The 13240-nt window shown below is 40.7% G+C and overlaps 1 protein-coding gene across 1 annotated transcript in view; it reads right to left on the bottom strand.

The window, feature by feature from the left end:
* The window catches only part of Best2 (bestrophin family protein), a 52307-nt gene extending 39583 nt beyond the window's left edge, over window positions 1-12724 (bottom strand). The window contains exons 1-2 of the mRNA XM_025306842.1: window positions 12555-12724; window positions 6641-6812 (exon numbers count right to left, since the gene is read on the bottom strand). Of these exons, the coding sequence (XP_025162627.1) occupies window positions 6641-6812; window positions 12555-12724 (342 nt within the window). The remainder of the gene's footprint in view (window positions 1-6640; window positions 6813-12554) is intronic.
* Between the last annotated feature and the right edge of the window lie 516 nt (window positions 12725-13240).

The raw sequence follows: 13240 nt of genomic DNA, 5'->3' as shown, positions 1-13240 counted from the left end.
AAGACAAAATTTTTAACCCTAAACCCATGAACCCTTGAACCGATAATTTTTTCAAAATTTCGGCTAGATAGATCTCTTCGGAATTTATTCAGGATCAATTGACCCATTCATTGGTGTCGATGATCGGTTGGAAATCCAGGTCTCTAGAGAATTTTCAACTAAAAAATGTCATCTGGCCCCACTGGCGACGATCCGATTGTCGTCGTAGGTGGTAGTTTTGAAACGGATAGTTACGTATGTGGGACGCGACGAATTAAGATAAAGCATTTTGTAGATCGAGGCACGTATGCCGCGCGCGGACTTAATATATGCTGCGGCGAAAGAAAGTCGTCGGGGGGAGGCGAATTTTCGGTTGATTCGCAACACGTATGCATCCGACACGTTGCGCGACTTGGAAGTCCGCAAGCATCTCCTGAGATCTCGACGAGGCCGGTCTCGGCGAGGAAAATTGCAGCACGTAGCGGGGCGAGTCGCAGTTCCATGCTAATGACGCGATTTTCCTCTGCTTTTCCATCTCCCTCTCCTCTCCTCTCTTTTCATGCTCTTCGCGAGCCGCAGTCCTTTCTCTTTCCATATTTCCGACCTTCCCGAAACGTCGCCGTTCGACGCCTCCCAGCTGTTGTCATCTTCTCAATGGCCTCTGCCGGTCTTTCTCTCTCTCTCTCTCTCTCTTTCGCACACGGCAGGCGAGATTCGAGCCCTCTCGTTCGAAATTCCACGACTTACCGTCGCGCGTGTAAAAATGTCCGTCTTGAAAACGACGCTCCTCGTCGCGCGCGGGGAGTCGGGAGGAGGGGTGGGGGGGAGGGGGCGAAGGCTCGGGGCCGACCAGCGAGCATCTCGTCTCGGGACCTGCATTTCAATTGGATTTCAATGAAAGGCGCAGCCCAGAAGCTCGCGCCGACCGCTGCGGCGCCGCTCATTCACAAATCGGGCACTTGTATTACGCGATTGCATGACCACGGGTGCACGTATAACCGTGGGCTCGTTCGCGGCTGGAGGGACCTTGTCCCCTACCTACGTGCAAAAATTCCATCGGAACACGCCGTTCCTAGAGATCCGTCGCGCGTCGCACGCAAAAGCACGAACGAACACACGCACGCACGTAATTGCACGCGCTCGGTGTCGCGCTTGCGAATCGAAAGTTCACGTGCGAAAACGCGCCGGTTCCCCTCGTCGGGAGGATGCGATTTCCCAGGGCCGGTTGTTCCAACTTCTTAGTAAGTTAACCCTTTAACGCCTACTAGTAACTATAGTTACCAGAAGTGCATTTAAGAATCCATAACTTCGTCAAAAAAGGAGATATTTTCGTTTTCTTTGCACCACTGTAAAGGTGAACTCTTCTTCTAAAAAATGATATATAGATTGTATGTAGATTCGGTTTAGTCTGTTTTTAGCTCAGTTTTAATGATAATATGTTTTGTCAAATTTCAAGTGGGCACAGTTAGCATTGTTACTGACATTTAGAAGTGCACTATAAATGAATAGATTGGTATCTGTTATAATTTTATACATTTGGAAGCTTTCTCAGATGCAAAATGTGAAATTAAAAGAATACAGAAATTCAAAATGGCGAATTTAATATGGTGGACATGAAAATCAAGAAATCAACCTATTTTCGTGAAACTTGGTGGCCTACAGTTTTTTATGCGGTGAAAAATGAAGGGACAATTGACTATCTAAATGGTGATCTATAAGACATTCTTCTGAAATAGTAAGCTTGACGCTCTGAATGATAAACTTCACTCACAAATATAGTAAAGTTTCAGCTGAAAAATGTCAAGCTGACTATCAGAGTTATGTCGTATAGATTATCCTTTATTTTTCTCTGTATAGGTTGCTCATTTCGTATAAACTTTTAGTATCCAAGTCATATTTATCAATAAATAAAAAACGGACGATAAAAAAGACGAAACTAACGAAACGAACAAACGAAAAGCGGAAACTTCATATACTCATTTATTCAGAAGGTAGTTTTTCGTAGATATAAAATTCTGATATTTTTTTGGCTATCACTACTTATAGTCTCAGTTCAAAAAAATTCAAATTTTATCCTTAAAACACTGATAAAAAAGTCGGGCGTTAAAGGGTTAACTGATAGTCATAGGAGGCGCCAGAACTATTCATGCAGGTGAGCCATATTTATTATATATTACATATTATTTTATTATTCATTTTAATGTTTCGTTGCGCTTTGTCTCTGGGAGAAATTAACTATGAAGATAGAATTTAAAATTAATTATAGAATTTTAATTATAAAAATAACTTCATATAAAAAAGCTGAAAACGTGGACAGAATAGGACAGCATAATTATGCTAAAATTTTCTAAAATTTTAGGCTGGGCCAAAAGGTGGGCCAGGATCCTTGGCGCCGCCTATGCTGATAGTTAAATCATATGTTTGTCTTCGTTTTTCTTTCAACTTACACTGAGAAAAGATAGTATTAAAATTAAACAAATCTTTGTTCGATTACGACTGTGAATAAATTTATTCAAATTAAGCGACTAATTTCTAAAATGAAATACAGAGGTTCTCTCTGAATGTAAATTTTTTTCTTGAATTTTAAAAAATAATTGCTTAATTTAAATAAATGTATTCACAGTCGCATTCGAACAAATATCTGTTCAATTTTAATGCAATTTTTTCTCAGTGTAGACAAAGACAGACATACATAGTCTGTTCAACAAGAAAGTATTGGTGATAATCTGAAAATCATAAAAGATAAAGTCAAGTTGTTATTTTAAACGAGAATAGAAGATTTTTCGTAATGCGCAATTACCTAATATTTGATCCAGTCGCTTCCATTATCAATTATTGCTTGTCACCATTTTTGTATATTTTCGACCAGATTTTCGACGTATTCTGGTAAAGAACGCCATATTGTTTTCATTTTTATGCGCAGCTGCTTAAAAGTGAAGACACGCTTTCCTTTAAATTTCATCTTAAGATATGACCACACATTTTCGATGGGATTTGCATTTGGAGAGAATGCCGGCCAATCCATCATAGTTATGCCATTTTCGAGCTGTTCTGACAGCAGCGGTTTTTCATGGTGGACCGAAATATGGTGATGCCATATCATTTTCATGCAGGCAGGTTCTGATGGTATTAAGCGATAGATATGTTGACCTTTTCGGCGGAGTTTTATTTGGGCTTAACGCAGGGTATGACTGGGATTCGTCTGAAAGAGACAAAATCGCTTTGTCTTCCTTCGGAGTCGTTGCATGAGACAGCCCCTTTTCTTGCAGGTTGTCAACATTTCCAGCGGTTTTGAATCTATTTATTTACTTCCTTACGAAAGCCTCGGACTTTTTAATTGCTCTAGCAGTTGCCGCGATTGTTAATTTTGGTCTTTTAGAATGGTTAATAAGAAACACCTTAATAAGAAACGCCTCCTAACGCTTCAAATATTTTACACTCATATCATCAAAAATAATGTTTACTTTTAACGACTACTTAACGCAACTTTTTGATGTACACTGCGCAAAAGAAGTTAGTTTCAAGATTCAAACGGTATAAAGTAGATGGTGCTACTATGATTTTCTACAAAAATATCACCCACACTTTCTTGTTGAACAGACTATCGACTATCAACTATCGAAACTGAAACTTAGCAAGAAATTGAAACAACCTGCCCCTATTTTCGTCAATCGGGGCAAGCCGCGCGTATCATCGGACCATCAACGGACTGTGCCGACAAGATGACGGCGTGGAGTCGCGCTGGTTGTCGGAAGAGATGCGAAGTATGCATCGAGTTTGATGCAGGTGCTCTGTATTTTTCCGACGTCGCGGTATAAATAACATTCAACGTCACGGAAAGAAGCCAGCGTTCCCTCACGTTCCGCGTCGACGTAAGCCGACACTCTGATTAGCCACGCGCTTAAAGATCCATAACAATATTTCAACAAACATAGCCAGGCGCGTAGCTTCGAGCTGCGGGCGTGCGAGGGACGTCGCGTCGTGCAGCCGAGCCACTTTTTCCCGGGGCACTTTCTCGAAAATCGTTGCATCTGCACGCACGCGCGCTCTAATATGTGAAATTGGCACGCGTTCCGAGGAAGGTAGGCAAAGAGGGTGGTTGCATAAGGAAACGGTTAAGTCGTTTAGCTAAGCCGATCGGCCCACTCTCGCTAGCTCTGCACGGAGAAAAAAGATTTTCTTGGCGGTTAACGGAACCGCCAGTAACCGCAACAGTTTTTTATTAATGTGGGATAGCAAATGATTCCGTTGCTGTAACGAATGATTTGTTACTTGCGATTTGTTGCTCTAGCTAACAATTTTATAATGGGAACAAATGGTATTTTGTCATGTTAATCCAACAAATCATAAATTTTTGATTTCTTGGCGATACAGAATGTGAGCAAAGGTTAGAAATTATGTATGAGAAAATCAATCAGTTATATTAACTCTTCTTCATTAACGTATAATATGTGGCAAAATACGTAAAATACTTGACGAAACCACAACGCAATGTTATACTATGCTGCGTGTCATAATTACCAGATGATTCAAATATAGCTCCGTTACATCTAATCAAATATTGGTAGGAAAGGATTAGCAAAATAATAATTTTGTGTATGTGTGTTTTGCAGAAATTCGAGGAAAGAAATAGAGCAACACATTATTCTTTACTTTTAATACGACACATTATATAAAATTAATAAACTATTAGGTAAAGTTAAGTAAGATTAAGGGAGATATGCATACAAAAGTTCGTGTTGCAAACGTACTTTTATCAATAAAAAGATCTGTAAAATTCGCAGCTACTTAAAAAAGTTTATAAATCATTTTCAGAGATATTTTTATAGATATATGAGAGTTCAGAATATGGACCACAGAAAAGTCACGTACATGTATACTGGGTATCCAGGATCTTTTGGAAACGAACAATTATGAAGATTAATCATAAACGATAACAAGAAAAATTAGCTTGGGCTAATACTTGACGGTAGCTTTGAAGATTAATTTTGTCAAGGGTACAAGTTTCGTTTCTCACACAAGTAAACAGAGCGTCCCTGTGTGTCTAAATGGAAGGGGGGAAACTCGCGCGACCAAGTAGAAAATGGCATCATTGACAGCGTCATTCAACTTCTTCAAATCAATCTCTCCAGCCGCGGTAACTGAGACTTCATTTCTCTTCGCATATAAGATATGATAGTTTTACGCTTTCTGCGAAAGTAGCCGAATACTCTGCTGCAGCAACTACATTTTCGAGACGGAAGATTAATCCCTTGAACCGAACGCATCTGTTAATGCGGATGGTTCTTCGGTTTGCGAGAGAGAATCTTCTGTTACTGCAACCGGACCTCGTGTAACAGAAAATTTCTAGTTGTCACTAGGAAATATTTTTCTGCGTGTACACTGATGGGGCGATGGCGCAAGTTCGCGTTAGTGCTCGATAGACTTGGGCATCAGCAATGGCTGATACTTGCTTATATCTTATCAACAGCCAGTTACCGGTGAAGTAACACGATACGGTGAGGAGGAGAGATGCGTCGCGCATCTCTGTGTGCGAAGTATGTGCATGACATGCGCGAGCGTAGGTTCGTTCTTCTTTCTCGCCGAGCGATACGTTGCACTTTCACTTGGACACGTCAAGTGTCAGTGACCAGAACTGAAAACTCGTCGTCCAAATTCGCGTTCTCTCGCACTCGGGGGCAGCGTGCCGCGTTATCATCGTTTCCGTTGGAGAATTATACGAGGAGGGTGGGCGGTCGAGAGAGATTCAGCGTTCGTATTTCAGTGACGTGTGATTGTTTGCAAATAATTAGCGAATAATTAAGAATGATAATAGAATTATAGAAATAATAGAAAAAATTAATAAATCAATGAATTAATAAATTATCTAAAATCAAATAAAACAAATAATAAATTATCTTCCATAATATAGAATTGTAGAAAAATGATAGAGTAATAGAATTAAGAATGATAATAATAATAATCGACTGCAACGAACTGCAACGTTCACCAGATGCGTCTTATTTAAATTGCATAGGCGCCTGTTACCCGCGCCTGTGCGTTTATCGCGGCCTTGGAGAGTTTTATCGCGCTAAATGTACCCTGTCGTCATAATTAGGCTGGTTACAAATACAAAGCGGACGAAATTTGTGCCAAGGTGCCAAGGCAAATAATACAACATGCTGGAAATTTCGTGGCGCGCGCGCGCCGTGTTTCCTCGAGGTTAATTTCACGAAGGAACAAAAGCGCGAGCTTGCCATCCACCGCCAATTATAAGGATGATCGTATCGCATTTTTTCGCTCCTGGGCGTGGCACGGCTGGGTTGGCACTTACTTAGGTTGACGACACCGAAACGTGTCACGGCAATTCATTAGCGTAATGAGACACGAGCGACATGACTACCCGGAGCAAGGCTGCATTTATTAAGGTATTTTCTTCGCGAAGAAGAAGATTCAGCCGGGGGTCTTTGTCCTCGAGCGAGGAGCAAGCAGAAACCGGCACTTCGTTAGAGGGACTGCTTAAACTTTCTTTCTTTGGATGTTTGATTAATGGTTTCATTTAGCCGCGACGTTATTTTTACGAGAGGCGTTTATCCTTCCGTCCCGTTGCCACTGTATTTTTAGTCACGGTAACAAACAACAAAAGAAACTCCGTCCGGTCCGATGGGCAGGTTTTACTTACGTTTCCAGGAATAGCGGCGCTGATGAAGAGGGCCAGATTGTCCGGCCAGGGCAAAAGCTTGTACTGCTCCCACCATCTCTTCACGACGAGGCTCACGTAGAAACCCAGGACGAAGGACATGGGTATAGATTCGCTGGAATTGCCGAAATAGTAGCGGATTTTTTCGAAGATCCTGCGGAAAAGCGGAGAGCACCTTTTAAGCACACAGTTGAAAGCACAGTTAAAATTGCGAGTACTTGCTTCGTTCAAATTGTTCAAACTGTTCAGGTCCGAATTGCCTCAACTGAATGCTCAAGACACCGGTTACCGTGCGTAATAATAATAATAATTAACGAACACGACAGATTATACACGATGGAAGTGTAATCCGACTTACGATATCATGATATGAAGCGATGTTCTGAAAAGGCTGCACCCAACAAAAATATTCTACTTGCAAAGTGATTTTTCCCATAGCCTCATATTCTAATAAAAGGCGAAGCCTTTTACAGAAAAAGGATTCCTCTTTCGATGAAGCGATTAAAGTGAAGCATTTGTCTAAAATTTATTAGATATTGTTCCAACTATTTTCCTCTTATTTCAAGAGGATTTCTTCTTATATCAATTAATTTTCCTCTCATATAAAGAGGAATATGTTGCTTTGAATGTCAGCTTCTTTTGTTCAGTCATGCTCAACTTCCAGACATGAACAAAAAGATATGCTCATGGGTCAAAATATTTGGAACGCTTTTTAAAAAAGGTATATGTGTGTTGCTGTAACATATAACGAATTTATCTATATTTGGTTAAATATAATTTATAATCTATCGCAAGAAGTTGAATAATATATTCTCCCTTTTAACTATGTTTCGTACAATTGGTTATGATAAACATTTTTGTAGTTATGAAGTTCATAACAAAACTGATTGCAAATTTATTTGTTATGATGATCTTGTTTCATTCGTGCCTACTTATAGAACTGGAGCCAGAAGTACATCTATATATATTAGAGATGTGCGAATCAAGAATTTTTATGTTGAATCGAATCCAATCGAATCTTATTTTTTAAATTCGAATTCGAATCGAATTGAGTCTATGAAATTTCACTGGAATTGGAATCGAATCGAATTGTTAAAAAATTTAACATGACTATTAAACAATGATGATGATGAGCAAATAATGATGGAAGATTTTAATATTGCATGGTTATGCAATTGGTTATGATGAACATTTCTGTAATTATGAAGTTCATAACAAAACTGACTGCAAATTTATTTGTTATGATGATCTTGTTTCATTCGTGCCTACTTATTATAGATCTGGAGCCAGAAGTAGATCTATATATATATATATTATTTTTCGCTGTACATTATAATAATTTTTTCGAATTAACTATAGTATAATCAGCGAGAATAAAGTATAATAAGAATAAATAATGATCCTCTTAGAAAAAGGTTAAATAATCTGTGCATAAGACGAAATTTATATTAAAATCAATAAGATTTGCATTATACATATAACATATAATCTCTCTAACTTTAAGAATAATGTGTTTATAATATTTTCCTCTTAATCTTAGAGGAATCCTCTTGAGACCATATACGAGTATAAGAATAAAATCCTCTACAATCTAGATGATTCTTTTAGTTCTGAAATTACTCCTTTTTTGGATGTGATTGGAAATTTATTTGTTATGATGATCTATATATATATATATATAACTTCTCGCTATACATTATAATAACCTTTTCAAATTGACTGATATAACCAGTAGGAATAAAGTACAGTGAGAACAAATAATAATCCTCTTGAAAAAAAATTAAATAATCTGTGTATAAGAGGAAATTTATATTAAAATCAATAAGATTTGCAACAATACATATAACATATAATCCCTCTAACTTTAAGAATGACGTGTTTATAATATTTTCCTCTTAATCTTAGAGAAATCCTCTTGCGGCCATATGTAAGAATAAGATCCTCTAAAATTCGGATGATTCCGCTTATCTCTGAAATTACTTCTTTCTGGGTGTGAGCTCTTCGACATATTGGAGCGTACATTCAAATATCGTTCTATAGTTTATTGTATGCGTGAGCTATTCATATTTTCTACATGAACCCGCCTATAAGTGGAGCAAGGTTGAGGTGATACTGTCACTCGTCGACAGCGCTACCGGCGCGGGCGCGACCGCTACATGTCGATCGCTCGGCGAAGCAAGCGGAAATTTTCACTCGCTTCGCTGTCGGGTCGCGGGCAAAGGCGCAAATCTGTCCGGTCGAAAGCGTATTTCACGACGAGTCTCTCCGCTTCTCTCGTCGTCGCCGACGTCGGTCATTGCCTCGCGCGATGCACACGCCGCTCCGAGGAGCGTGTAATCGCCACGTGTGAAGAGTGGCCGCGCTCATTTTTACGACTTTACACATCAACTCCGCGAACGATCGACTCCGCGAGATTCCGGGATCTTTCGGTAAGTAGGTTTACGTCGGAATTTCCGCGGCTAACTGGTACCGTATTCGCACTCTTGAGGTAATATTGACTTACCGTTACCTGAACATACACAATATCGCAGGCACGAGAAATTGATAATCGCTCTCCGTCGCGTTCGCGTTCCGCGAATAACGACGGCACGGTCCGCTGATACTTTCGACCGCTCTGTCGCGCGACTCCCACACGTACTCGTATATGTTATTAATACCGAATACTTTCCCCGCGACGCGCGCAGAAAAACACGTGCGTGCGAAACAGTGAAAGATTTTAAAAATAACGCAACGGTGTTCCCAGATACTTTTTACGATAATATATATCGAAACACGAGGCGCGCGTCCGTTCTCGAGAAAGAAGATAGCGACCGCTGATAAATCGGTGCGCGAAGAGGATCCTGGAATTTTAACGGGTAACGATTAATCTTGCGGATCTTCGTACGCGCGCGCGTCCTATCCTGCTGGATCATTCGCTTCGTCCTTTAGGCACACCGGACCCTAAACCCGCCTTAAGTCGTCCCTACAGGTCTAAATTTAGCACGGGCGAATCGAAGCGATTTAAAGGAGAAGTCTTTTTACATCCTTATGCGCTCTTTTCACGATCCTTTATCTTTCTTTTGCGGCCCCGCATAAATAACCGGCTACATTTTTATGCCTTTTTTCACGCTACGTCTACAGACGCATCTCCGACACCTCCTGTGATGTATCACGATGAGGCGAAGCCTCTTGTACAGGACGCGCCAAAAGAACCGTCTCGCGAAAGATCGCCGCGCGCGGAACTGTCGACGACGAATTCAATCGGCGCGGGATAATTGACGTAAACGTTTCATTGTCTCGTGCGTGAAAATTTTCGCGTTCGCGCTCGGATATGGACAGCTCTCTCTCTCTCTCTCTCTCTCTCTCTCTCTCTCTCTCTCTCTCTCTCTCTCTCTCTCTCTCTCTCTCTTGTGTTCATCGAGTGTCCATGTAATTTTTTTCAAATGTAAATTCGCCGCTTGCATACGCGGCGAGATAACGTCACGCTGCGGTACGTGCCTCGCGACACCGCGAGTGAGCTTATCGTGGTAAGTACACTTGAATATACGCTGCGGTTAAACTTGCAGTTAAACAGACGTCGTTGAAATTTGGAGCGTTCCTGGAGCGAAAATTGAAAATAGCCTTTATTTAAAAAAAAACCACTTAATATAAATGTAAATACATATAAAAGATAAATTTGTGTTAAATATGACATGACATTATAAGAAAATTGTTTTTCCCGAAAATTACGCACATATAATCATTCATATAGATTATAATTATTTCCGGCACTCACAGCGCTCTGTACCAAAAACTCACAATGCATTTTCACTCTCTGGCATGTAGGAAAATAGAAAAAAATTAATTTAACAGCAATATCGTCCCGGAATACTTTCGTTCTCCCCTAAAATGGTGTGCCACCACACTCAGACAGATTATAATTATTTCCGGCACTCACAGCGCTCTGTGCCAAAAACTGACAATGCATTTTCATTCTCTGGCATGTGGGAAAAGAAAACAAAAATTGTTTAATAGCAATCGCATCCCGGAACTCTTTCGTTCCGGGATACGACGAGAACGAAAGTGTTCCGGGACGAAATCTGTCTGAGTTTGGTGGTATGCATACCATTTTCGGGGAGAGCGAAAGTGTTCCGGGACGATATTGCTGTTAAACTAATTTTTTTCTATTTTCCTACATGCCAGAGAGTGAGAATGTATTGTCAGTTTTTGGCACAGAACGCTATGAATGCCGAAAGTAACTAAAATCTGTCTGTGTTTGGTGGTATGCACACCATTTTCAGGGAAAGCGAAAGTGTTCCAGGACGATATTGCTTTTAAACTAATTTTTTTCTATTTTCTCATATGCCAGAGAGTGAAAATGCGTTGTCAGTTTTTGGCACAGAGCGCTGTGAGTGCCGGAAATAATTATAATCTGTCTGGGTGTGGTGGTATGCACACAATTTTCGGGGAGAACGAAAGTGTTCCGGGACGATATTGCTGTTAAATTAATTTTTTTTTCTATTTTCCTACATGCCAGAGAATGAAAATGCATTGTCAGTTTTTGGCACAGAACGCTGTGAGTGCTGGAAATAATTACAATCTATCTGAGTGTGGTGGTATGCACACCATTTTGGGAGAGAACGAAAGTGTTCCGGAACGATATTGCTGTTAAACTAATTTTTTTCTATTTTCTCACATGCCAGAGAGTGAAAATGCATTGTAAGTTTTTGGCACAGGGCGTTATGAGTGCCGGAAATAATTATAATCTATATGAATGATTATATGATCGTAATTTTCGGGAAGGACAACTTTCTTATAATGTCATGTCATATTTAACACAAATTTATCTTTTATATGTATTTACATTTATATTAAGTGGTTTTTTTTTTAATAAAGGCTATTTTCAATTTTCGCTCCAAGAACGCTCCAATCTTCAACGACGTGTTAACCAGTCATTTGCATTCACCGCAGGGGTCGACTGATTGTCCTTCGGTTCAGTCACCCACGGCGATTGTTTAATGACTTGGTAACGAAAATCTACGAATGCATTTCACGTCGTTAAAGTCGGAACGCCTCGGGCGATTGTGTAAAAATAGGCGAAGCCTAGATATAAAAACACAAAATGAAACTCCGTCAGTAGAATTGATAAATTCTACAGTAACGTTGTTTTTCCGAGATTCGAAGTCACGCGGTCTTACCGCATGTTATTGCCAGATGACATCAGTGTTTTTTTTTAATTACGCGGATTATATTATTTATTCGAGTGTACGACCTTCACGTCCGCGATTCTACAATCGAAGGCGGATCGACGCGAGCGTCACGAGGGCAAACGAAAGAAAGGTTACCGAGCGTCCTGCACGGTAAAAATGCAGCGATGAATACTAATAAAAGGAAGATACGAGTATCGTAAATCTCCCGACGCCAGCCGTGATAAAACGCGACCATGATCGCGAGGTGCCGGAACCTTCGGATTTGTCAGCGGGCCAAGGTCGATATCGCGTGGGTTTATCTACACCCATAAAATACGTTTATGGCAGATATGCTCATGCGCGACCCAGCCGATCGTTCAATTCGGCGTGATTCGCGATAAGAGAACGCCGAGGAAATTGTCGATGACTGACGGAAAACGCGGGGCGTCATGCGGTTCTTCCCCCGCGCGATTGGAAGGTAAACTTTGTCCGAGTCCCTCGTATTATGCTCACTGCGTCTCCACCGCGAGACGATTGTACGGAATTAAAATTCCGGACGGGAACGATCCGGCACACCTGAGGCGCGAGAAAATCGATTTCAACGATGCCTGCCGCGGCGGGGCTGCGCTTCTTATCGCGGCGCGTAGATCCTTCCGCTCCTCGCGGCTCGAACCTTCCGCTGACTCGTAAAGAACGACATTTACGGGGAATAGTTACTGCTTGAATTCCAGGTATATTCATGTACTCACATCCGCTGTTGGTCATTGAGCAGGTATCGATATGTGAAATTGATGAGGTAGTAGACGAACAGGTACGCCAGTAGTTCCCGCCAGATCAGCTTGTAAACAGAGCCGCGCCATCTGCAATGAGAGCCGAAGACGGTTAAAATTGACATTAATTGCACGTACAAGCGCGACATTGTATGTCGCCCGTCTCGTTCCGCGGATAATCATTTCCTCTCTTTCTCTCTTAAATTCGACACACATATCCCTAGTAGCATATATTGTTGGACCAATATTGGCTACAAATTGGGACCCAATGTAAGTCAATATTGATATAACAATGCTATGCAATATTGGCGATATCTTGTAATTTGATGTCTAACCAATATTGGCTGCATATTGGGATGCACTGGGCAAATGTAACCTCAATGTAAGTCAATATTGGTATAACAATGCTATGCAATATTGGTGATATCTTGTAATTTGATGTCTAACCAATATTGCCTGTATATTGGGATACATTGGGCCAATGTAATCCCAATTTATGTCACCGTAGCCAATGTAACGCCAATGTAACGTCAATGAAGTGTGCTACTAGGGATAGAGGTCTATAGAGGCCAATTCTTTCCGATAAAGTCGCACGTGAGGTGCAATATGACGTTACGCCTTGCGGGGAAGAAACTCGCGCATTGGGTGTACAAATGAATAATTCA

This window comes from Harpegnathos saltator, unplaced genomic scaffold, assembly GCF_003227715.2.
Source record: "Harpegnathos saltator strain DR-91 unplaced genomic scaffold, Hsal_v8.6 scaffold806, whole genome shotgun sequence".
Classification (NCBI taxonomy): Eukaryota; Metazoa; Arthropoda; class Insecta; order Hymenoptera; family Formicidae; genus Harpegnathos; species Harpegnathos saltator.
The sequence above is the reverse complement of the archived record's forward strand: the minus strand, read 5'-3'. Positions and strand labels throughout refer to the sequence as shown.